Genomic DNA, 26207 nt, shown 5'->3' on the forward strand with positions numbered 1-26207 from the left:
ATATACTTACAATCCCAGTTACTTGGGAGGCTAAGGCAGGAGGATTGCAAGTGAGAAGCCCTGGGCAACTTAGTGAGACTTGGTCTCAAAATCAGAAATATAAAAGGCTGGGGATGTAGCTCAGTGATAGAGCATTTGCCTAGGATGTGTGAGATCCTGGGTTCAATCCTCAGTCCTGAAGGAAAAAAAAAAAAGTATAGTCAGCCACTTAATTTTTTGAGAATGAATCTAGCTATGTTGCCCAAGTTGCCCTCCAAGTCATGGGCTCAAGTGTTCCTCTCCCCTCAGCCTCTTGTACCCAAGAGTATAGCCATGCACCACTACCCCCAGCTTAGTCTGCAACTTGTAAATAGTTCAGAGAAAAGAAAAATAGGGGTATCTGTGTGCACAGAGAAGTGGGTCTTGCGAAATGATAGTTTTCTAGCTAAAGAATATATGGGTGCATTGTACTATTTTCTGTAGGTTTGAAATTTTTCAAAATGAAAATTGAAGGGGAAAAAAGGGATAAAGGCCTTTGGATTCTTAGAATGTTGTTAATTGATCTGATGGTCACAATTTCAGATTTTTTTTTTTTTTTAAAGGATGACTGTTCCCAAAAGGAGTTCTTTTGGAACCTTAAAAATTGAGAACTATCAGAAAAGATCTGTAGTCTGCCTGAGAGTAGATAGGGACTTCACTTAGGATTTCCTTGGTGTGGATGGGCATATTGAGCCTTAAGGTTGGCTTTGGGGGACCTCAGAATGTTCCTTTCTCTAAGTTTAGAAGGAGGGGCGTGCCTAAATTTGCTAATTACATAAGGGTTGAATCCTTTAAACTGACTCAGAAGGTCCTGTGCAGGAGAAAATACTCCTCTAGGTATGTGGGAATTCCTCCCCAACCCCCCAGTATTGGAGATTGGACCCAGGGGTGTTCTACCACAGAGCTACATCCTTAACTCTTTTTTGAATTATTTAGAGACAGGATCTCATTGAGTTGCTTAGGGCTTTGCTAAGTTGCTGAGGCTGGCTTTGAACTCAAGATACTTCCTGCCTCATCCTCCTGAGCCACTGGGATTATAGGCGTGCACCACTGCACCCAGACTTCAGTCCTAATTGGATGAAAGCACATAAACATGGGCTTGGCTCTTGTCCAAGGCTTTTGGTTTACTAATTCCACATACAAGGCCACCATGGATGAGGATCAGTCTTCAGTGCCTCTTATAAAGCAGTATTAACACCCATTCCACCTCCAGCAGCAGTACCTTTCTTGGCCATGCCAGTAGGTTACAGGTGAACGCATGTTTGAATATACTGGAGCCTCTTACCCTGCATAACTTGGGCACAGAAAAAGAGTTGATATTTTTGAGTCAAGCAATGATCACTTTTAGAAGGCTTCAGCATTCTATGAGGACAGAAGATGGGTCCTGGAATGTTGAGAGGGTTAGTTTGATTGTGTGGCTAACCTTTTTGACTATTATATTTAGTAGTGTGATTATTCTATAAAAAGAATATAATAATATTCCTACTAATAATAACATCTGTTGAGAACACCTGTTATATCATGTTCATGCTCTCTGTCTAATCATTAAAGAAACTCTGCAAGGAAGACTTATTTTTTAAAGATTTTATACACAAGCATACTGAAGCCCAAAAGGTTAGGTGACCTTGGATCATATAGTTAGTAAGTGGCAGAACCAGGACTTGAATCCCTGTCTGTTTGTTTGGTTCAGGCTTCCTTGCAAACAAACTCAATGAATTGTTTCAGCTATGTTGGTATAAACCACTAACTTTATTTATTCAGAGAAGTCCACTATTAAAGGGCCTAACCTAAAGACCAGGGGAGGGATATACCCTAGAGGTAGAGCATGTGCTTAGTATGTACAGGCCCTGAGTGAGTCCCCAGCTCCAACAAAAGTGAGAGAGGGTCTAACCTGGGAAGTATAACTTTGTCCTCTTTTTTTTTTTTTTTTTTTTTGGTAGGGGTGGGGTACCAGCGATTGAACTCGGGGGAACTTAACTACTGAGCCACATCCCCAGCCCTATTTTGTATTTTATTTAGAGATAGGGTCTCACTGAGTTGCTTAGCACCTCACTTTTGCTGAGGCTAGCTTTGAACTTGAAATCCTCCTGCCTCAGCCTCCTGAGCCACTGGGATTACAGGTCTGTGCTACCATGCCTGGCATAACTTTGTCCTCTTAAATCTCTCTCATACCTTCGAGGAAGTTATGACCCTTTATGCCCACTGAGTGTGGTGTCTGGTTTTCCAGGTACTCTGGCTGCTCTAACCTCAGTTCTGCCAATGATTTGACTGGAAAATAAAGTGTAGGAGAGGGGGATGCAGCTTAGTGATAGAGCACTTGCCTAATATATGCGAGGTCCTGGGTTTCATCCCTAGTACTGCAGCTATACCAACAACAGCAAAGCTATGTGGTATAGGAAGGGATGTGGATGAGGTTGGAAGTCAGAAATGTGAAAAAGGTGCTCTCATTTTCTTCTTTTTATTCAGGGCCTTACACTTGCTAGTCAAGTGCTTTATCACTGAGCTAACCCCCAACACTTTTTATTTTATTTTGAGACAGTGTCTCACTAAGTTGCCCAGCTGGCTTTGAACTTGTGATCCTCCTGCCTCAGTTTCCTGAGTAGCTGGGGTTACAGGCATGGCTAAAGCATCTGGTTTCTTATTATCTTCTTGACATGCATACAAGGGTAATGAATATCCACTGTAGAACACTTAGGAATCTATAGTAAAAATCACTTACAATCCCAAGATTCAGAGATACTGTTAGCATCTTGCAACACCTCCTCCTATATCTTTTCCTATGCATACATATAGATAATATTTGATAGAATTGGCTTTTTCTACACATCAGCTCAGTTTTTCGTGTAATTTTTTTTCCAATCTAGTGGTATCATAAACACCTGTTTGTGGCAAAAAAATACTTTTTTTTTTATACTGGGGATTGAACCCAGGGTGTTTAACCACTGAGCCATGTCTTTTTTTCCCTTCCTTTCTTTCTTTTTTTTTTTTTTAATTTGAGACCGGGTCATGCAAATTGCTTACAGCCTCACCAAGTTGCTGAGGCTGGTCTTGAACTCGCAATCTTCCTGCCTCAGGCTCCTGATTTGCTGGGATTACAGGTTTTTGACACTGTACCCAGCCTTACGACATCATTATCAATTGTATAAATTTGGGATGTGCTATAATTAAATCCTCTCTTCGTGGACATAAAGCTTATGTCCAATAACTCACATGCTTTTGGCAGTGTCTAGTTTTGCAAAGATGTAATGGAACTCTAATATCATGTTAGTGCTTACTAAATTGTAATGGAACCAGTGAACTTTCAGGCTGATCAATGCTCCTTCCTTTCTTTATTTTCCTCCTCCCCCCCCCCCTGGCCCCCCTGTTCCCGCTACTTTTTTTATTTATGTACTGGGGATTGAACTCAGGGGTTTACCCCCACTGAGCACATCCCCAGCCCTTTTTATTTTTTCTTTTGAAATAGGGTCTTGATAAGTTGCCTAGGCTGGTCTCAAACTTGCAATCCTCTTGCCTCAGCCTTCCAGAGTTACTGGGATTATAGGTTTGTGCTACTGTGCCTGGCCCAAATCAACCCTTGATATTGAAAGTAAAGAGAGAGAAAAACACTGGAAACATAAAAGGAACCCTCCTGAACTGTTTGTTACTTTCTTTTTTATTTTTAATTTAGTTTTTTATTTGTTACTTTCTTAATTGGAAGGGAGTTGGTATTCCACATGTGTCTTTGATAGTTGCTGAGCATTCATCCCTAGAAGGTTCTAACTATGAAAGGAGAACTTGACAATATGGCCCTTGCTCTAAAGACCATGATTACTGAGGCATGAATTAACCACAAAATAAAATGTCTAATGTATGATCATATAAATTGAATGCTTATGCTGTTTAGACCCAAATGTGCCATCAAGAATTTAGAAGCTAGACACAGTGGTACACAACCATAATCCCAACAATTGGGAGGCTGAGGCAGAAGTATTTCAAGTTCAATGCCAGCCTCGGAAGTTTAGTGAAACTATATCTTATAAAAATGAGTACATATGGGCTGGGATTGTGGCTCAGAGGTAGAGTGCTTGCCTACCATGTGTGAGGCACTGGGTTTGATCCTCAGCACCACATAAAAATAAAGATATTGTGTTCACCTATAACTAAAAAATAAATATAAAAAGTGAATACATATATACAATAAATAAATAAAAAGTAGTTGGGTACAGTCGCACATGGCCTGTAATCTTAGCAACTCTGGAGGCAAAGGCAGGAGGATCACAAGTTTAAGGTGAGACCCTTTCTCAAAATAAAAAATGTAGAGGGCTGGGAATATATCTCAGTTGTAAAGTGCTCTAGGTTAAATCAATTTAAAAATAAGTAAATAAATAGATCAGAGAAGAATAAGCCCTCAAGGAGTGTGGGAGTCAGAGAAAGCTTTGAGTTAGAAGCCATACTTGAAAATGGATAGTAAGTGAATGGCATTGGAGATGAGGGTGGCAGCTTGAGCAAAGGAATATAGGCAAAAGTGCCATGGTGTGTCTGTATTGTGATAAGAGCAATTTTTATGAAATATTAAACTGTTGCTGGTATTCAGAACAGACTGGAATGGAAAGAGACCTATTTAGAAAAGTAAACTTATATGGTTTTCATTAACTCAAACAAAAAAAGATGTGGTCCTTATTGCCATAAAATTGGTCAGGAAGAGTAGGAGGAAGGTGAGGGCAAAACTATAAAAGCCAAAATACTTTAAACACAGAAATCTAGGATTTGATAACTGCTTCTGCGAGATGAAGGCAATGGATAAGTCAGATTTGACTTCAGCTTTTTATGACTGAATCCTTTAAGGATGATAGAATTGTTAATAGAAATGAAAGTGTTGGAAGATAATACTAATTTTGAAAGAGACCGTTGAAAACATAAGGGAATCTGAGAGATCAGGGAGCACAGGAGAATGGCTTGCTTTTTTTTTTTTTTGTCATGGTGCTGGAGATTGAACCCAGGGCCTTGTGCATGCAAGGCAAGCACTCTACCAGCTGAGCTATATCCCCAGCGCTGAGAATGGCTTCTTAAGCAGCCAGTTATTATAAGGCTATAAAGCTTATGTTATAAAGTCACCAAGCTTAGGTGAGATGGAAAGAGCCAGAGACATATACCCAGGTGGGACTGTCATCCTGGTGGTGATGACGGCTGAAGCTCTGATGGCTAAGGCACTGAAAGGTATCTAACATTGCTTCCACACAGTACCTGTGTACATCTTATCCAAACATTTTGCTAATGTGCACATTCTGCATTTATTTTCTTCCTTCCTTTTTTTTTTTTTTTTTTTTTTGTACCAGGGATTGAATCCAGGGGTGCTTAACCACTGAGATGCATCACCAGCCCTTTTTATTTTTTGAGGCAAGGTCTCAGTAAGTTGCTTAGGGCCTCGCTAAGTTGCTGAAGCTGGCTTTGAACTTGTGATCCTCCTGCCTCAGCCTCCAGTGCTGCTGGGATCACTGTGAGTACCACTGTTCCCAGCATATTCTGCATTTGTAACATTTTCCCACACACTGCTGGTGTTGTTTGAAGGACCACACTGAATAGCAAGTATGGAGCAAGAGCAGGGAGCTAACATATGTGTTTTGGAGTTCTATTTGGAAGAAAAGCAAAAGAACTTGTGAAGGAATATAGTGCTTCCCAGGATCATGTTCCTCATCTTCTTGTATTCTAGGCCCTCTGGAGAATACTTATCGTGATTTCTGGCTTATGGTTTGGGAGCAAAAAGTCTTGGTGATTGTCATGACCACCCGGTGAGTTCATCTTCTTTTTCCTAAAGCTCTCTACCCTCACCCAGACTCCAAGCATGGGTGATTTAAGAAGAAAGTTTAGGGGCTGGGGATGTGGCTCAAGCAGTAGCGTGCTTGCCTGGCATGCGTGCGGCGCTGGGTTCGATCCTTAGCACCACATACAAAAAAAAAAAAAAAAAAAGATGTTGTGTCCGCCAAAAACTAAAAAATAAATATTAAAATTCTCCCTTTCTCTCTCTCTCTTAAAAAAAAAAGCAGGAAGTTTAGGGGCTGGGGTTGTGGCTCAGTGGTATAGCACTTGTCTAGCATGTGTGAGGTATTGGATTCGGTTCTCAGCACCATAACAAATAAATTGACAAAATAAAGGTCCATTGACAATTTAAAAAAACATTTAAAAAGAAAAGGAAGTTTAGCTCCTAGAAACTGAAGTGTTGGAGTGTGATGGCAAAGAGTTAGCAATACTTGGGGCTGGGGAATGTAGCTCAGTGGTAGAGTGTTTGCCTAGCATATGGAAGGCCCTGGGTTTGATTCCCAGCACAACACATGTGCATGCACATAAACACTCAAAACAAAACAACAAAATACCAAATAAGAGTTAGTTACCTTAGCTTTTTCTTAACTGATGTAGAGTTAACAAATCAGGTTATGGTAGAGTTAGATAGATAGTTTTTATGTGGTGCTGAAGATTGAACCCAGGGTCTCACATGTGCTAGGCGAGCTACCTCTGAGGCACAGCCCCAGCCCAGAGATCTTACTTTTTAATGCTTATAATACATAGCTCTTATGACTCTGGGCCTGTGATAGCCTCTGAGGTCCTGGCCTTGTCCACTAAAGGACAATTCATCTTGAATCTGACCCGTTTCCAGATAGGCTCTGTCTTCCTGGGTACTAAATCGGTTCCCTTTTGCTGTCCATTTCGTGTGTGTGTGTGTGTGTGTGTGTGTGTGTGTGTGTATGCATGCATATTATAAGGGATTGAAACCAGCATTGCTTTATCACTGAGCTACAGCCTCAGCTCTTTGACAGAGTGTTGCTAAGTTGTTGAGGCTAGTCTCAAATTTGCAATCCTCCTGCCTCTCAGCCTCTTGAATCACCAGGATTACTTGTGTGTGTACTTCAGCTACTTTTGACCATTTTCTTGCTCATCCATATTTCCACCTGTGGGGGAAGAGAAAAAAAGGAGGTAAAACAGTGGGTCAAGCAGGAAGCTCGAAATAAAGGAAGGTTTTTGAAATTTTTGTGTGCAAATCTGCCAAATTTAAAGAATTAACTTAATTAATATTATCATTGCCATTATGATAATTATAACCTATTTCAGATGAGGAGGAAGGAAATGTTTGCTCAGTTGCCTTCTTGAAGGCACTGTTACAGCTGCTTCTGTTTGGAGAGGTAATAGTGGGAGAAGTCTCACCTTGGAGTAATTTAGGACCATTGAATAATGATAATGTGGATTTAATGCCTTTTCATAAACCTGCCTCTAGCATCCAAGACCTATGTCTTTCTCACTCCTTTGTTAGGCAGGGGTCTTAATTGGAGAAGAATAAATAAACAGTGGCTAAGGTAATAGGCCAGAGAGTTCTGTCTGACCCACCATATTTCTCTGCTGTCTCTTTGTGTACTAGAGTTTATCCCAGATATGTGAGATGTACCAAAAAGTATTAGAAAAGACACCAAATGAAACATTAAGTGCACAAAAAGTGTCTGCTAAATGAGCACATGTAGAAACTTTACCTGCTTTTACATCTGCTTAAAATTAAGAGGTTTTTATTTTCTGCTAAGAATCAATGTGTAAGTTAGAGGCAAAGCAGGACATGACATTTCTGTCTATGGGCACAATAGGTCATTGGGGGAGTGGGCTTATTGCTTTGAAGAGGAAGGATGGAAGTTTACCTTGCTCTCTGTGTGTTCAGCTTTGAGGAAGGCGGCAGAAGAAAGTGTGGCCAGTACTGGCCTTTAGAAAAAGACTCTCGGATTCGATTTGGCTTCCTCACGGTGACCAATCTAGGTGTGGAGAACATGAACCATTATAAGAAAACAACACTAGAAATTCACAACACAGAGGTAAATCCGGGTTTCTCTTTATTCCTTTGAAGCTGGGGATAGAACTCTTTCTGTAAAGAAAATTTCTAGAGGTAATGGATAAAGTTCCAGGCAGGTTATATGCTGCTGTTTATCTGGGTACAAAATGAGAATATTCAACTCAGAGCCAATATAGTAATATTATTTCAACATAACAGTGGTGTTACAAAGAGTAAAACTTTCAGGATAAGAAAAGTGGATCCTGCAATGCAGCAATTCTACCCTTTCCAAACATTTAATCCTTCCTTTAGATTTGCAGTAGAGAAGCAATTGTGGTAGAAGGGAGCCCTTGGCAGAGTGTTGAGAATCTAACAAAATCCAAGGTAGTCAGGGGCAGATAGAAATTACCTCCTTAACTTTTGCATCATTTTTTCATCTAAGGAGCGGCAGAAACGCCAGGTGACCCACTTCCAGTTTCTGAGCTGGCCAGATTATGGTGTCCCTTCTTCAGCAGCTTCTCTCATTGACTTCTTGAGAGTGGTCAGAAGCCAGCAGAGCCTTGCTGTCAGCAGTATGGGAGCACGCTCCAAAGGACAGTGTCCTGAGCCACCCATTGTGGTACACTGCAGTGCAGGCATTGGCAGGACAGGTAATATACTTAATGCACCGCTTGGTATATCCCGAGGTGTTGGGAGAAGAACAAAGCTGTTCAACCACATTTGTGATTGCAATAAAGAACTCATTTGGTGGTAAATTGCTATGAAAATTGCTCTTTAATATCCTTTTGGTTATCCCTAATGCTAGGTGCTGGCCACAATGTATACTTTATAAACCAAGCCCACTAGGGATTGAAGTTTTATACTTTCCATTGCCATGGTTATCTTCTGACCCTGACGCTTTATCTTCATCACTCTGGGTGTTCCAGAGAGCTTAGCTGAGTTGCTGCTTCCTTCACATTCCCTTTTTCCAGCTGGGTTTCCACCCTGTGTTGGATTCTGTTGTCTGGAAGTCAGGTAGTAGCTTTTGCCTTAAGGGAATGTACACAGCAAGAACTCCTGGCCTTTCTAGTTCACAGGTCCCTTTGGGAGAAAGTTATGAAGGATAGATTTGTGTTAGGCCTCTGTGGAGAAGATACAGAGTGTCTGGAAATTGGGTGTGGGAGTACTGTCACTCTGTCCTAGATTGAAGATACATTCCTCTTTGTTACCTACCTTACTTATCCTGTTGACCCCATGCGTGTTCTGAGAGACAGGAGGCTTTTGCTTTTCTCTGGCCTTCAGTACTCTGTGACCTCCTTCCTGAGTCCTCCGGCCTGAGGATATCTGGCCTCCTGCCAAGAGGCATCTTGCGTTTGATTTCACTCATCCAATCCTGCCTGGGTTATTTAGTGAAGGGAGGGAGATAAGGGAGGTAAGCCAAACATGACCTTTTCTTTCTTTCTTCAGGTACCTTCTGCTCGCTGGACATCTGCCTGGCACAGCTGGAGGAGCTTGGCACCCTTAATGTATTCCAGACAGTATCACGCATGAGGACCCAGAGGGCCTTCAGCATCCAGACCCCTGAGCAGTACTATTTTTGCTACAAAGCCATCCTGGAGTTTGCAGAGAAGGAGGGAATGGTGCCCTCTGGCCACAGTCTACTGGCCATGGAGGGGCAGTAACTGTCCTAAAAGTCTTCTTCCTGCTGGCCAGCCTTCCTTCAACTACCGTGGACACCGCTGAGCCTATAGGTTGCCATCAGTTATGCTGAAGCCATGGATCAACCTCTTTCTTGTGTCTCCTGGCGCACGTGTTGCACGCAAGGCAGCCTTTCCTTTTGGCTAGATAGATGTGGTGAAATTGCCACTAGAAAGGGCCAACAACAATGTGTTCTTAATTCTTAGCACCTGCTATCAAACTGTGCCTTATTAAAACCAAATTGTGGCTATTGATTTTTGCCAGGGGCCCTGAGGTAAGTGGGGAAGGAAACTCCCTCCCCCTTTCCCAATGCCATTCTTTTTCTGGAGGTCTCCTCTCTTCCACTCCTTCCCTTTGCTAGGATTTGATGGGGAGGTTTGTGCTCAGAGAGCTTGACCAAGTTACATAATCTAGAGATTGTCCCGAGTGCCAAGCACGTTTATACATAGGGCATATATTCCAGTCCTTTTTGTCATTCTGTGTGTGTGCGCCTGTGCATATGTGCACTTATGTGTATGGGTCCATATGTATGTGTGTATATAATATATATTGTATGTGATAATATGGTCATATCCTATAAATACATATATACACAGATACTCTTTGTAGACATTTCTGGGGCTCTGTGTTATGGTTCAGAACGCCTTGCTTCTTAGACCTTACTGTTTATCCTGGACTATCAGGGGTTGGGGATCATGGCTCCTGTTGTCAGACATCAGAGTGATGGAAGAGGACATACACACATCTCCTCCCTTCTCCTTCCATAGGCCCTAATCCTTAAATAATGACTTCTTTCCTTTTGGGTTCTGCCTGTTGGAGCCAAGAATACTGGTTTATGGTGACACTGATTTAATTCAGCATGAATTGTTCTTATCTAACAGTTTTGCTGTTTACTTTGATGACTTTGAGAACAGACCTCCACTGTGATTCCAGACCCTGTCTTTTCTTTCACCCCCCCAAGTGGAGGACCGCAGGTAAAAATGAATTCACTTAGCATTCAGAGCCAAAAGCAATCGGTACGAAGCCTACGAGGAAAAAAAGGGAGCCCAGTGTGTGAGAGAGGAATCTGTGAGAATCCCTTCTTGGGAAAACAAGTTTGGGTCCCTTTTTCTTTTGTTTGAAGGTTCCTTTTCTTATACAACGTGGCCCTATCTACTGAGATGCTCATCTCTCCATGCCTGCTAGCTTGCCAGACCCTAGAGCTCAAATTGGGTGGGTCCTGTGCCAATAAAAAGCTTAACCCCTGGCTGGGTGAGATGGTCCCTTGCAATCAGTCAAATCCTTCCTACCCAACCTGTTCCTGCCTGCTCCTAGCCTACGCAACCTGATGTGCCAGGGATGGAATCAAGAGCCCCCAACATTCTACATTCCCAAGAACACCCTGGAACCTCCAAACCTTCGTCCCCCATTACAGAAGATGAGGTTGGCAGCTGTTCAAACCTCAATAATTTTATACTGTAATAAGCTCTTTGAATGTGTATATTCTTATTTTTTACAATCATTTCATTTTGTATTTAACATCAATGAACTGAGTCAGATTCAGAAAATAATTGTAATGTTCATATTCAATATCTTCAGTGATACAGTTTTGTATTTACATATAAATATACCAACATGATCAAACCCTTTTAGCTTCATCAATTTAGTGGGCTGGGAAGGTGAGGAGGGGATCCAGGAACTGGTCTGGGATGGATGGGGAGGTAGCCAGATACCCAAGACTTCAGTATCTGAGACTCAATTCTGACAACCACCCACCTGTCTTTAGGCTAACACTTTAGCTTTAGGCAAAGGGACTAGCACCAATTGAGTGCTTGCTGTGTGCTAAGCTCAGTGTTAAATGCTTTGTCCCCCATGACCTGACTGAAACTTTACAGCTTTCCAGTGAGATATTATCCTCCCTCCCTTCTGCTATCCACCCCTCTCCTATTTCTGTATAAATGAAGAAGGTGAGGTCCAGAGGGAAACAGTGATTTGCTCTAGAACTAGAGCTCAAGTTGTTCTGCTTTACAAAGACTTTGGTCTTTCCACTGTGTCAGAGAAGCTCTCCTTTCAGAATATAAGCAATTCTTAAAATCTAGGTAGATAATCTTGTACCCATCCTCCTTATAGTGGGTTAGAAGGATGACAGGGTTGTTGTCTCCCAGACAAGAACTCTTGGCATGTTCTTTATTTGCAGAATACCAAAAGGGTTATTCTCCCAGGAAAACTGGTCTTTGTGGAAAAATCTGGAGTCATTTGCATTGCACCTACCTCAGAATGGAACTAGAAGTTTTGTCCCTGTAGGAACTCTTCCATATCTTGTAGCTACTTCCTGTTGGACAGTGACAACATACCAAGTCGGGCAGTTCTAGCCTAGAGAGTGCAAATACTAGAGTAATAATGATAATAATCATAATAACCACAAACATTTACAGGTTGCTTACTCCATTCCAGGTACTATTCAGAGTACTTTCTAGATATTCTGCTCTCCACAACCATTTGAAGTACGTATTGACAAAAGAGTTGAAACAGGAAAATTAATTGGTTATAGTTAAGAAGCTGTACTCCCAAGTACCTATTCCTCTAGGTGCCTTCAAAGAATCCTTCTCCTGATCTACCAACAAATTTTTCTTGATTTTCTTACTTTAATCAAGAGTTAAAAGAATAGAGCAGATTAAACCAGTTATTGCCCTGGATGAGCCTCTAATCTTTTTTTTTTTAAATATATATACTTATTTTTTTATTGGTGAGCGTCCATTTTGGGGGGGGCAAGCTAGTGTAAGAAGTGAACATAGGTTCTTTGAAATCTGTTACAAAGGGGAATACGCAGAATTGGTAGAATATATATGAAACAGCATTAATGATAAAAAGTTTGGAGCGGGTAATCTCAAACTATCATTTGTTTGAAGAGGCTATAATCCAGCTGCTCTATAAATTCAGTTCCTCATTGCTGATTCCTGGGCTTACCCAGTAGATGGTTTGAGTGACAGAATGATCCAGGTTTGGGAACAGCTGACTTAGTTCACATTCCCTGGCTCTGGAGTATTAGCCAATTGATGTCTACTAGAATGTTCAGTAAAATCCTGAAAAAAAGAGTTCAGTAGTGTCCCTGTCACTCCCATTTTTTATTTGTAGTGAGATTTTTGTTTGTTTTGTTTGTGATCCTGGGCCTTACATATGCTAGGCAAGTGCCCTACCACAGAGCTACACCCTCAGCCACCTCACCTTTGAAAATTTTATTTGGACAAAGGGTGTCCTTGACTTGCCAAGGCTGGTCTCCAACTTCAGATCTTCCTGCCTCACTTCTTGAGTACAGGTATTACAGGCATGCAACAATTATATCCAACTGTCTTTTTTTTTTTTTTTTTTTAAAGTCAGTGTCTTGCTATGTTGCCAGATAACTGGAACTATAGATGCACACCAACACCCCTCGCTATAGCTTTTGCCAGCTTGAATCTATTTATGCTAGGAGGCACTAAAGAAGGTGAAGGAAGGAGAAGCCACTGGAACCCTAGAATCTGTTCAGGAAGTCAAGGTTCTCATACAGGTGACTTAGTGAACAAAGCATGAGAAAAATGTTCAGAGGAGACAAGTAAACTTCTGATTTGTTGTTTGTTTTCCTGACTTATTCTGACTAAATTCTGACTTATTTTAACATTCTCATGGTTTTTAATTCTTTAAGCACAAGAGAGATTCCCACTATCCTCTCTTTTTGTATTGCTGTCTTCATCCTGCCCTTCCCTCTTAAAAAGGATGGAACTACTAAGATGAAGGATGTCCCAGTATTTTAAGCCTAGGAGGCTCACCATTGTCAGTCTTTATGTGACAATATGCAGGCAAGTGACATGAACAGGACTTTTTCTTGGGGGACTGGACTATTTAGCATCATGGTCTTATGGACACGTGGTTTCTGTCCTCAAAGGATGCTTCCCATCTTTAGAGACAACCAGAAACACATAGAGAAACTCTTGTTACAAGTTGAAGAACTGAAAAGTGATGAGCTGAGACACACAAGCTAGGGAGAAAAGTCTTCCTAGAGTGACAACTTTTCTGTGGCTTTGAGTCTTAACCACTCAACCCAGCCAAGTCCTAGTGTCCTAGCTTCTCTCTAACAAAGAAGGGGGCTGCACTGGATGGTCCTATTAGGGGACTAGTTCTTTGTGAGATATAGCAAATACCCATGGAAGAACTATCAGGCCCTCCCTTTCGATGAATCAGCTCCCACTTGCACTCTCCTGTTTTAGCTTGCTTTCCAAATCCCCATTTTGAAGTTGTCACTTCTTTATATTCCCTCAATTCTCTTCCCTTTTGCCCCCAACTTAAATAGAAAATAGGCTAGGTCTCTTCTGTAATCTCTAAGACTAGCCCCTAAGCATTTATGGTTTTTCTGTTGCTTCTTATGGGTCAGACAGGGTATTTGAAAGCCAAGGAATGAACTAATCAAGGGTCCCAGAGTGTCTCACCTATGTCTTAGATTTGTCTCAGGCTTTGGTCACTTCTCATGGGCTATTGTTAGCTTACCAAGGGCAGGAATTAATGCTCCCACCAACTTGGGTGCTATCTGCCCCATCGTTAACAATCACACAACACTTGTGAATATCAAGTATTTGGGACTATACTGCTGCTCTTAATTGACTACAGAGAAGACAGGTCTTTTCAATCTGACATACAGCAGTGTGAAAACCCCACATTTTTTCAGGCCCTGTGGGGGGCATAGCTAAGTACACTAGAATCCTAACTAGGGAGTGTTGTATAAGGGCTAGGAACTGTGGTGCCTTTTCAACATTTTGTGTAATATGTTCCTCTTAGCTGTTAGAACTAAGATAATTAAATTAGGAAAGCAAGACAGGGAGATGTAGAGAGAAGGTAGTCACCACAGGTCTAGCACAGCTCATTTCCCTCTACTATTTCCCTGCATCAGAATCTAGCAACTTGTCCTAAGTAATCTCAAGGCTGGCCAGATGCACAGCAGAGCTAAGGGGTGGAGTCATCTTGTGCGATCATTGTTTTATTTTGTCTTTTTTTTTTTTTTTTTTTTTTTGAGATGGGATCTCATTATGTTGCCTGGGCTCAAATTCAAAAATAAAAAGGGCTGGGTATGTGACTCAGTGGTTAAGCACCCTGGGTTCAATCCCTGGTACAAAAAGAAAAAAAAAAACTAGTGGAAATGGAGGTATGCACTCAATGTGTCTGTAATTTTATTATTTTTAATTGATAGATTATTAGAGCAATTTTAGGCTCATAGAAAATAACAGGGTTCCCATGTACTTACTCTCCCCACAACCAGTTGCCCCTTTAAGTAATATCTTGCATCACTGTGATGTTTTTGTTTACAATTCTATGGGTTTTGCAAAATGCATAGTCAGATATCTGACTCCTGGACTCAAGTGATCCTCCTGCCTCAGGCTCTGGAGAAGCTGGGACTATGTATGTGTACTATCATACTTGGCTTTCTTCCTTGACTTTTTAATTTTTTTTTTTTTTTTTTTTGCTTCCTAGTACTGGGAGTTGAACCCAGGGGTTACCCCTATGCTCTTTTTGAGACAGGGTCTTGCTAAATCGCAGAGGTTGGCATTGAATTTGTGACTCTCCTGCCTCAGCCTCTGGCATCTCTGGTATTACAGCATGCACCACCATTCTTGTCCTTCCTTGACTTTTTTTTTTTAAGTATTTTATTAGTTATTGATGGACCTTTATTTATTTTTATGTGGTGCTGAGAATTGAACCCAGTGCCTCACACATGCTAGGCAAGCACTCTATCACTGAGCCACCATCCCAGCCCCTTCCTTGACTTTTAATAAACTCTTTTACAGCCAGGTGTGGTGGTGCACACTCTATTCTCAATGATTTTGGAGGCTTATGCAGAAAGATCAGAAGTTCAAGGCCAGCCTGAGCAATTTTGAACCTATCTCAAAAAACAACAACAAAAAAATGTATGTAGCTCAGTGCCCCTGTGTTCAATCCCCTGTACCCAAAATTATAAAAGTAAAGACCAAACACCATTTTTGTGGCAAGCAACCAGTGAAAGTATATTATATAGAGTCTGATGTTTGGGGTACATAACTAGCTACCTATGTCAAATTGGGACTTAGTTTTATTTTTAATTTTTGGTACTGGGGATCAAACCCAGGGGTGTTCTGTCTCTGAGCTATGTCCCAGTCTTTTTTTTTTTTTTTTTGAAATAGGATCTCATAAGTTGCTAAGTGTCTAATGATGTTGCCAAGGCCTGGCCTGATTTTCAATCCTGCCTCAGTCTCTGGAGTCGCTGGGATTACAGGAATGTCTCACTGTGCCCAGCAGGACTTTTTTTTTTTTTTTTTTTGTAGGTGAATCTAGGGAATAGGTGAGGTCAGTGAAGCATGAGAGGTAAGAAGGATAGATTTTTCCAAGCCACCAACATTTAGGGGATTCCAGGTCAAGGAAGAAAAGCTCCTGAAGGACACTAACAGGCAGAGGTAACTGAGGACAAGGTCTGGCTGCATTATCATAAGCTGCTGAGAGGTAGGAATTGGCTAGAATGAACAGCATTCAAAAATGTGGATTGACTAGAGGTCTCTACTTGGCAGGGCTATCAGAGAGGAGGCACGAATTTGACGTGAAGGTGTAGAAATCTCAGTGCTTATGCTGCTCACTCAACTCACTAAAACAAGGCCTACCTTTATTTCCTGAATAAGATTTTGTTTGTTTGTTTGTGCTGGGGATTGAACCCAGGGCCTTGTGCATGTAAGGCAAGCACTCTACCAACTGAGCTATATCCCCAGCCCAATTTCCTAAATAAGATTTTGAACAAAGAACCTGCAGCCTTAAAAAAGGAAGAAAAAGGTCACCAGCTGGAAGCAGTGGCACACTCCTGTAATCCCAGCAGCTCAGGAGGCTGAGGCAGGAGGATCACATAAAGCCTGATAAATTCGGGAATATACTATTATATGTAGTTTCCCAGTTTAGACACAGAGGTAAACTAAATTCTCAGCGAGGGGAAGACATTTCAAGGGAGTAAGGAGTAGTAGTCTTTAAATCTATTAAAATATTCCTAGTTCCCAAGGCTCCCCAGAAATCAGAAATAGAATATATACAACCTAAGCCAGCAGATTTCGAGAGAGATGGAGTTAATTCACATAGTAGAATTGTTTGGTCTTTTAGGCCTGCTCCAGGGCTTTTATTTATTTATTTCGGTATGGAGGGGATTGACCCCACGGGCATTTAACCACTGATTTATATTACCAGTCCTTTTTGAGACAGGGTCTCACTAAGTTGGTTAGGGTCTAAGTTGCTGAGGCTGGCATTGAACTTGCTGTCTTCCTGCCTCAGCCTCTGAGTCACTCGGATTAGAGGCATGTGCCACCGTACCTGGCCTAAATATCTTAATTACTACCTACCATGAGTACCTTAAAAAACTGTGAATGAGTCCTTTTTAAGAGTGAGGAAGTGCATGTATGATGCATGTGAGAGACTAAGGGGTGTGATAGTTTGGATTTCATGTGTAATGAGTTGAGGTCATGTATGTGGTTAGGAGACAAATCTTGCTGCTTTGAGGATAATTTTTTGGAAGGGGTCAAAGATTATCTAGAATAAGTTGGGGACAAATTGCTCTTGGAGTTAGAGAGGTTAGGAGTGTGGAGCAGGAGGGGAGGTAAGGTATTTCTCAAGGCCACAACATGGATCACTAGCCTGAGTATGTATGGAGACAGCTATGGGGAAGTGGACGCAACTCACGATTTGGATCCAGATAGATTTTACCTTGGTTGACTTGACATGGGCAAGTCATTCTACTCACAGCCTGAGTTTGCTTATCTATAAATAATGATAATAGCCTCTAACTCATAAATCCTATGGGAAATTTCACACACAAGAGGCCTGGGAATCAGAACTTCCATGTGGTTTCTCCATGGATCCTCAGATCCATTCAGTTTTGTTCTCAGTGGTATAGTGGGGAGGGAGGGAAGATGGGTGCAACCCTCAGTGCAGCCAGGGACAATGTTCACAAACCAGATTCACTTCCCCAAAAGTCTGGGACTTGGTTGTGCTGTGCAGATATCAGCGTTAGCCAGAAACAATCACTGGACCTCTTCCAAAGGCCTCCTGTGCTTGACTGCTATGAGCCCTGGGGGCCCGGAAGTGAGACAGAATGGCTGTCTTGGAGCAGCTCAATGTGGAGGGGGTTGGGGGGGGGTCAGCAAAGTCTGATTTTCTGAGTTGGGGGAACTGGGTTTCAAATCCTCTACATATAACTTCATCTATAGCACACCACTTGTTGCCCAAGGTCATAGCCAAATGCTTGGGTCTTTGGCCTTCACAGAAGCATAGAATATCATCAGATGATAGAGTACATTTTATCACATTTGATCCTCATAATGGCAAGGATTTCTATGTTATCCCCTTATACACAAGAGGAGGCTAATTCACAGATAAGGGACTAAATGACAACCAGGGACCCAACATCCAGACTAGTGTTCTTCGGGTTGGGAGTGTGACCCAGTGCTAGAGCACTAACTTAGTATTCATGAGGTCCTGGGTTCAAATCCCCAGCCCTGCAAAAAAGCAACCAGACAGTGTTTTTTCTGCCTCCCTGCTCTGCCTCTTATCACATTAACACAGCATCTATTGTGCCTTTACCTAAGGCAGAGTCCCTTGAGAAACAGAGCAGGAATCTGAAGTAGGGATCCAAATTTCAGGGAACTCTGTCTTGATAAAGGAAATTGTGACTGACCTTCACCCTAAGGAGGATGGACCTCTACTTCCATGGCTCTGGTGGCCTCCCACTGAATACGTAGTGCTTATCTCCTGGTCTTTCTCCTCCATACCCTTTCCCTCAGTGATCCCACCAAGCTACTACTCACATTCCAGTCTCCCAACTCCAGCTGGGATGACCTACTACTCTCCTCAAATTAGCACTTCTCACTTGCTTTCTCTCCTTTGAGGCAAGCTTCCCACATGGACTCTGAAGGAGGGAAGGGTCCATAGAGCCAATGTTTTACTCCAATTTCCACCCCCATTTCACAGGGAAACTGAGGCCCAAAGGAAGGGATTTACCTCAGACTATAACATCATATGGAAACCTCTTCCACTTCCCACAAAACCCCACAGGCTGCTTCTTTCCCTTACTGTCCACATTGAATAAGTCAACCACTGCCCTTAAGTCTTTCTCAAACATGGTTCTCCTTTTTAGTCTTCTTATCCACTGCCACGTCCTGGTCAAGTAGTCATTAGCTGCCACCTGAATTTTTGGGACACTCTCCTAAATGACAGGCCCCCATCTGCCCACAGGATTCTAAGACCCTTCACATTCTGCATATTGCACCTTATATCCACACTAACTTTCTTCAGTGTCTCAACAAATCTTTCTTGTCCACACAGTGTGCATCCTGGCTCTAGACTCAGCTCTCTTGAACAGACATGTGGGATGCCCCCAGAACTCACAAACTCCTATAAGTTGGAAGTTATGATAAACAACAAATGATGCATGGAAGGATCTGACTCAGAGATTTGACTTGAAGCCCGCTGAAGGTGGGGAACACTCTGGATTGGGTGATTGGGAGGAAAAAAGAAAACTTGGTTTTTCCAACCTATTCTTCACACAAGATATACATCAGTATTCTCCAAACCCACTATTAGATTAAAACAGCTTGTGTGCCTGATTTGGTGCCTGTAGGCACCAAAAGGTCGGTCCACCCTCAGAATCCATCAAGCTGCTAGGTAGAATGTTGAACATCTTATACCACAGTTCTGGGCCTATGGTCCTAAGATCATGCTGCAGGCACATTCTGCGGTGGAATTTCAGAATTTTCACCAGGTTTTTTAAGTCTTTCAGTGGTTTCATGTTTCAAAGCCTGTTTTTCACTACTACATCCACATTTGAAGTTTTCTACCTATTCCTTTGTGTCCTTTACTGAAAATAACTTGCCCCTCCATTTCTGATAAAATATTTCAGACCTCACATTAAACACACTTCCTCCAGTTTTCTTTGGTTGCAAGGAATCTCCCTGCTCTGGTATTCTAAGGGTGTCTTATTTACATATACATTCCTACCTTGCTTCAATTCCTTTGGCATCAGTTTCCTCGACTGGATCTAGAACCCTTGGAGGGTAGAGTGTGCGTCTCAGCTAGTGTATAACTGCACCCAGCAGCAGGTACATTGGGAATGTTAGCCTTCCCCACACTAGGTGCTCATACAAGTGCCTGTTGCCCTGGATGCAAAGCTTTCCTATTGCATTGCTCATTTTTAGGTGCCTCGCAGTGTGGGCCAGACACAGTTAGGTCACACAGCCTGGGGAGTCTGGACATTTCAGCCAGTCGCTAGGGAGCTCCGTTTCTCCCTACCCAGCTTCAAAGGATCGTGTACGTGAAGGAAATGGGGGTCCGGCACCTTCTCAGTTTCCACCATGCCGATCTCCGATCCCAGAAGGCCTAGATCTAGTCCGAGCGCTTCTGGAAAACTCGAGTCGGCGGTGAGCGAGATACGGGGGCCTCTACCACAGTTGCACCTCCCACTCGCGGCTGGTTTAATTTATTTATTTTTATTTTTTTCTTGGAGGGAGGGGGCGTTCAAAGGGGAAGAGGCGGGGCGAGGAGAGGAGGCGGGCCGAGGGTGACTGACGTGAGCGCCAGGGAGCCAATGGCCCGTGGGGGGCGTTCCCCCCCATTCAGTACTCCTCGCCGGGCTCGGAAGGTATGTTAAACAGCTGCTTTTAATTTGGTCCCCCTAATCTCGGGCGTTTGGGGGGCTAGTTCGCCAGCCTTTCGTTTTGGCTGGCTCGATGCGGTGTGGGCGCTGCGGGTCCTGGGACTCGGCGGGGGGAGGCTCGGAGTCCCGCAGCCGAGGTAGGCGAGGGGCAGGCCACGAAAGAGAGTCTTGGCGCCTCCCGCTCGCCAGTGTGTGTTTCCAAGCCCGGCTGGAGCCGAGGGGAGGGGGTATGCCCGGCCTGGGGTCGCCCATGCGCCGGCCGCGCCGCCTAGTTTATTTCACTGAGCAGTCGGTTTCGGTAGGTTTAGGCGGCGCACTGGGGATTGGGGCCGACAGTAGGAGATCCTCCGCTCCGGTTATTTTTTTTAAAAAATGTTTTGTAAAAAAGGGGGTTCTGTGCACTGACTGGAACAGGGGCCTGGCTGTGGCGCGCGGGCTTGGCAGGGGGCGGCGGCCGGAGCTTGGTCCGCCTGGCCCACGGATCCCTTGGCGCCCGGAGTTGGTCGAGAGCTGGAGTTAAGCTAGCGAGCCTCGGCCCGCTGCTTTCCCGGGTAACCACGCCAGCAAGGGCGGCAGCCGCTGGAAGGTTTTGTTTCTGCCGGCAAACTTGTCGTAGGGGGCGGTGGGCGCGCTCGGAAGAGGCGCCGGCGCGTTGGGCCCGCGGTTGTTAAGGACTCTGGGGGCGGGGGCAACGCCGGACTTGCGGGAGGGGAGCTTGGGGGCGGGAGAGGTGCCGGAAAGAGCCGCCTGCGCCTTGCCACTAGCCCCGCGTGCTGCTTTGGGCTCCCTGAACTCCAGGGCCATGGCAGTCGAGCCAACATTCGGCTTCGGAGTCCGTCAGGCCGCGGGCCGGCGCAGAGCTCAGGCCGGGAGTGTGGAAAACCTCCAAGAGCTCGGCGGATTCGACTCGCAGCCCCAGCTGATCCCCTTGCAAACATGGAGCTGCCTCCTTCCCCGCCCACCCCAAGGCGGCGGCGGCCGCCGCTGCTGCTGCTCCGTTCCCCTCCCCCGACCGTGCCGGACTGCCGGGCTCCCTCTTCCCGCGAGGTGCCGCGGCGGGCAGCAAGATCCAGGAGGGGGCGGGGGCTAGTATGCGCGCCCACAAGGTTGGGGGGGTGGTCTGAAAGGGGCAGTGAAGGTCGGAAACTGGGAAAACAGTCTCCACGTTCAGAATCGGGAAAAGGAAATGCATCAGCGGGCGGGGAGGGGCGCAGGGGGCGCGCCTGTCAGCCGGGATGGCGGCCGCGGTTGGAGAGGCGGAGCACCGGCGTCTGGCGGCGCAGCGATGGGACTAGAAACGAAAGACCGCTCCTTGGAGTGCTGCGGGGCTACCCCTGCCTCCACTTCTCGGCCCAGACTGTTTACTATCTACTCCGCCGGTGCCTTGTGCAACCGGCCTGGAGAGGACCCGTGGGGCGGGGCTGTTTCCTCTCTTCCACCCACCTCAGGCTCCTAAAGAACCCCCGCCTCCTCTTGTCTTCCACTGGTTGGGAGAGAGTCCCTTTTTCCCATCTCGGATATGGATTGGATGGCATTCTCCTGAGCTCCGCCTATCCGGAGGCTGGGCTGGAGTTTAAGTTGCTAGGATTCTCCCCCCCCACCCCCGTGAAGGGCGGAGGAGGATTCTCCTGGCTTACGTGCAGCGCAAGGTCCCGCCCCTGCGTCTGGTTGGAGGAATGGATAAGCCCGCCTCTCCCGCAGAGGGAGCTTGGAGGGGGAAGTCCAGCCGTGTTCTCCGCCCTTCTCCCTTCGCTCGGGAGCGCGCTCTGCACATGTGTGAGGCCCGCCTAGCTCCTTCGAACTGCCCTCCCGCCCGGAAGTCCTAGACTCGGCGCCCTTGGCGAGGGGGGCGGGGAGATACGAGGAGGCACACAAAGATTCCTCTGAGGCTGGAGATCTGGTAGACTTCGGGGTGACTGAAGATCGGGGATTATGGGTGGAGTGGATTTGGGGCGCGTAGCTCTGGGGTTCTTGAGGCGTTGAGATGAGGGCGTGGGCTCTCCCCTCTCGGGCCAGGGAGAAGTACTAAATTTATGTGGTGGCCTGGCTGTTTCCACGCTCCCTAACTTTCCTGAGCTTAAAAGCTCGAGAAGGCTGCCCATGATAGCTTTGTCTTTTCTACTCTGTGCAAGACAGCCGCGTCAGTAGTTGGCTTTATCTAAAGCTCTGACCACCTTGATTTGAAACCTTAGGCAAGATCCAGGGCAACCCGTCCCCTGTGGTCAGGGGATATAAGGGCGGCCTAATTCTGGCGCGGGTTCAGAGTGGTTTTTGATGTCCAGGTGAGACTGCCATGTGGTACCCAGTCTAGGGGAGGAAGGTGGCCGGAGTTAAAAGGTAGCCATTGGTGAGTGCTGGATATCGCGTCTTAATAACCTCCGAGAGTTTATGAGGCTCCGAGGGCCACCTGGGGTCGCTTTCTTTAGTCCTTACTTTTTCGTGCCTTGTCCCGAGGTTACTGGCGAAAGGCTGCTCCCACCTGTCGGCCACTCGTGGAGTTCACAGCTCACTGCTGTGGCCTCGCGGCTGGAAGCCCTCCTTGGAAATCAGACCCACCTGTTGCCAGTCCTCGTTTTAGGGCCGTCTCCGCGGAATTGCGGAAGGACGACAGTATTGGATCTAAGAATTGAGTTCACTGGAGCCTTTTGAGGAATTCGAGTCGATGGGGAATGTATCTTTTTTGCTGGAGAGAGCGGGAAGACTAGTCCCGCCCCCTCTCCTGACGCCGCCAGAGCGTCCCCCAAAGCAAGGCCAGTCAGTGTCTGGCCCAAGCCGTTTGGTTAATAAATAAAAGCAACTAGGTATTTCAAGCACTTTGTCAATCTATGTATTGGAGGCATTATTACCTACACAGGGAACCTAGGGACTTCCATTAGCACACCTTGGCAAAGATGAGATAAACAGCTCCCTTTTTATAGATAGGGTTTCGATTTGTTGCCCAAGCTAGACCAAAGCCCTGGGTTCAAGGGATTCTCTTGCTTCAAGCATCCAGGGTAACTGGAACTACGTACGCTGGCCGTGAACAGCTTTTCTTATCTTTTGACCCCAACCCTGAAATTTTTATCCTTTCTCAGTGTGAGTATATTCAAGGTTCATTTATGCCATGGCCTGTTTTGGTCTCTTCCTCCGTATCTGAGTTCCTTCAGTCTGAGGATGCCTCCAGATCTGCCCTAGAGATCGCGGAATACATTAGGCCCCGCCTCCCGGAGGCTTGTCAGGGCGGTGGCTTTTAGGGGCCGCCCTTTGGTTATCTCCGCCCTCTTAGGACTACATATTCAGGTTCAGGGAGTGTTCAGAGAGTTAAGGTGCAACCACCCTATCGTAGGGGTGGCAAACCCCCCCCCCCAGGTTATTTCTCGGCTTGGGCTCCAAGCCTTAGTTCAATACTCCACTTACTGAAAGGAGCTGCCGGCCGCTCTAGATATTTGTGCTTACAATGAGACAGCATGTATAATTGTGAAGATAACAGGGTGGGAAGGATGAGATTCTTTCATTGTTTTGGTAAGGGAGTCCTTCAGAGCAGTAATTTTACCGCCTTTCCCCTTTAGATCCCAGGGCCTCGGGTCTCGGGTGCTGAGCTCGTTGTCACCTCCTGTCCCAGGCCTTCGAACTCTGAGCTTCACTCTAGTGTAAACATTCCACAAAAGGACTGCTCAGGTTCAGTCTCCTCGCGCAGGGCGGAATCAGCTTCCTGGACAGGCGAGGTGTCCAATGGAGGTTCCTACCGGCGTCAAGATATCCAATCCGACTCTTGGGGCGGGGCCTGGCCGGCAAGTGTGGTAGGAGGAGCCTGTTTCACTTACAGACATTTTACCCCATATCGGTTACTTACCTTCCTGGGGCGGTGTGAGAGCCAAAGGTAGCCTTCCAATGCAATGACCGGCGGAGGCGGGAGCCGATTTCTTAGGCCTGTGGCTCAGGCAGCACGGGGCGGGCTACTTTGTGTTCTCCAATGAGACTTGAGGAGCTTCCCTGCTTCCTCCAATAGTATTGCGCCTTGGGGGTGGGATTCAGCAATCTGTCTCCAATAGGCGGGGTTGAGTTAGGGACGCTCCCCGCCAATAGGGGCGTGGAGAAGGTGAGCAGCTCGCCCTCCCCTCACAGCCGAGGGGGAAGGGGCGGGACGTCGGTAGGCGTGGCTCAGTGATTGGTTAAGTCTTTGACGGATGGGTAATGTGTCCTTTGGCGGAGCTAAGCTGAGCCTTCCCTTGGCGGGGCGGGCCGGGGGAGTGGGCGGGATTTCCCGGGTAACAGAGAAGCGGCCGCGGCGGTAGAGGCGGCGGAGACGGTTTCTCCATCTTCCCCCCTCCCCTTCCCCCCTCGGAGTTTCCCTCCCTCCCTCCCTCCCTCCTTCCCAGTCTGGGCACCTGGGTCTGTGACTGCTTCGTGAGAGGAGAGGAGACTGCCAGCCCGCTTCGGCGGGCCTGTGTCCCGCGCCGTTCTCGGGGCCTCCCTGCTGAGTGCGAGGCTCACGCTGAGACGGACACGCAGTGCTGAGCGACCAAAGGAGCTTTGCGGTGAGAGCACGCTGGGCCGAGCTCCGGGCGGCAGCCTGGGTGGCGGGTAACGCGGGACTCGAGGGCGTGTATTTTTGGGGGGGGCCTGACCTCCTCGGCTTCCCGTAGAGCAGACGGGCGGGAGGTGTGTGGATGTGTGAGGGGGGCGGGGGGCGGAGCGGGGCAGCTCTCCGTGCGGGAGGGGGAGGAGAGCGTAGTCCCGGTGCGCGCGGAGGGGGCGGGCTCTCGCGCCGCCGCTCAGAGGCGGGGCTGGCGCGCGCGTGCGATGGTGGAGAAAGGGGCGGGGCTGGCGCGCGCTAAATGCTGTTTGCGACAGGCCACCCCCCCTCCAGTTCTCGGGCTGGGCGGAGCCTCGGGCTGGCGGCCGCCCTCTGCTAGGGTAGGGGGACTGGAAAAGGGTCTCTAGCTTGTGGCTTCTGGGCGCGGCAGGGAAGGGGCGTGAAGTCTCCGTTCCTCTGCATTCTCGGGATCCGGTTGGCCCGAGGGGCCGTCCAGAACGCCGATGCCACGCCCCTTACGCCCCCGCGGGGTTTCCGCCTCTTTGGAAATGAGGCGGTGCTCGGGAAAGCCCGCTGTCCGGTCTGGCTGGGAGTTGCGGCTCCTAGATCTGCCCCGCCCCCAATGTCTCGGTGGGTGGGAGGGGCCCCTATTGACTGGAAGCTGTGGAAAGGTATCAGGACGAACTCTTGTGGCTCTGCCATGCCTTCTGCCCAGGGCACGAGGGCTGGAGGCCAGAACTGTTGTCTCTTCTTTGCTCCGTGTAGCGTGGATGACACTATACAGCTAGGAGAGTGGGTGTATGGCCGTTGGAACGTATCTCCTGGTTGTAATTATTGGGATGAGGTGCTCAAGGAACCTTTCTTAGGAGTGTCTGTGGCCGGTGCTGTTACCACGCTTCCGCAGCGGTGGTGTGGGGGAGGGGCGGAGAGTCTTCTGGGACTGGAAATGTGGCCGGGGACAACCTTTCCTGGAGTTCCCTTGATGTTCAGTTACTGTGGCGGCGGGCGGCCTTTCATTTGCACCAATGGGATGGTGGGTTGGTAGGTAGACTTGGTGACTGTTTTGGTGCCTTAGGACTTTAAACCCAGTTAGCCATGCACAGGGAGAGGAAGCTCTTCACAAGGTTGAGGTTTATTACAGGAAGGGTCGGGTTTACATTTCAGTCTCCTCAACTGATCTGTTTATGAAAGGTTTTTATTTTTTAAAATTAATCTTATTTATTTTTGGTTTTTGGTGCTGGGGATTAAAACTAGGATACAGCTTAGCACTAGATTTACCACCAAGGTTCAGTGCCAGTCCCAATTTTTTTTAAATTCAAACTTTTGACTAAAATGCTCTTAATTTCTTCAACACTTGCATCGTTTAATGCTGTCACTGTATAGATGGTTCTAATACATAAACATAGCTTCACAAAAAATAAGTTGCAGTTTAGATAACTACAGGTGAAAGAGAGTAAGGTGAAGTCTGGAATAAGGAAACCTTTATATAACTCCTGTAGCATTCCCCTCTAATCCTGTGTTGGAGAGTTGTTCTAGGACATTGCAGATTTAAT

At 46.1% G+C, this 26207-nt stretch overlaps 2 protein-coding genes and 1 long non-coding RNA gene across 9 annotated transcripts in view; 2 read left to right on the forward strand and 1 right to left on the reverse strand.

The window, feature by feature from the left end:
- Ptpn9 (protein tyrosine phosphatase non-receptor type 9) overlaps positions 1-11101 on the forward strand; it is an 86938-nt gene extending 75837 nt beyond the window's left edge. For both annotated transcript variants that reach the window (XM_078049244.1, XM_005316821.5), the window contains 4 exons: positions 5708-5786; positions 7694-7844; positions 8244-8451; positions 9248-11101. In XM_078049244.1, the coding sequence (XP_077905370.1) occupies positions 5708-5786; positions 7694-7844; positions 8244-8451; positions 9248-9462 (653 nt within the window). In that variant the 3' untranslated portion in view covers positions 9463-11101. The remainder of the gene's footprint in view (positions 1-5707; positions 5787-7693; positions 7845-8243; positions 8452-9247) is intronic.
- An 8987-nt stretch (positions 11102-20088) lies between these two features.
- The window catches only part of Sin3a (SIN3 transcription regulator family member A), a 57922-nt gene continuing 51803 nt past the window's right edge, over positions 20089-26207 (forward strand). The window contains exon 1 of one of the 4 annotated variants that reach the window (XM_040275241.2): positions 20089-20123. The gene's annotated coding sequence lies outside the window, so the exon portion shown is untranslated. Of the gene's footprint in view, positions 20124-21892; positions 22039-24515; positions 24656-26207 lie in introns of those variants that run through there. The other 3 variants (XM_040275242.2, XM_040275244.2, XM_040275243.2) reach the window with 3 other exon arrangements.
- On the reverse strand, positions 22943-24644 carry LOC144377693 (uncharacterized). Of its 3 annotated transcripts, none has more exons than XR_013438691.1 (3): positions 24506-24644; positions 23971-24156; positions 22943-23762 (listed from the first exon to the last, which is right to left on the reverse strand). It is a non-coding gene; the product is annotated as an uncharacterized LOC144377693 (long non-coding RNA). The 3 variants fall into 3 exon arrangements; XR_013438690.1 differs by having other exon boundaries at positions 22943-23859; XR_013438689.1 differs by having other exon boundaries at positions 22943-24156.

This window comes from Ictidomys tridecemlineatus, chromosome 5 (genome assembly GCF_052094955.1).
Source record: "Ictidomys tridecemlineatus isolate mIctTri1 chromosome 5, mIctTri1.hap1, whole genome shotgun sequence".
Lineage (NCBI taxonomy): Eukaryota > Metazoa > Chordata > Mammalia > Rodentia > Sciuridae > Ictidomys > Ictidomys tridecemlineatus.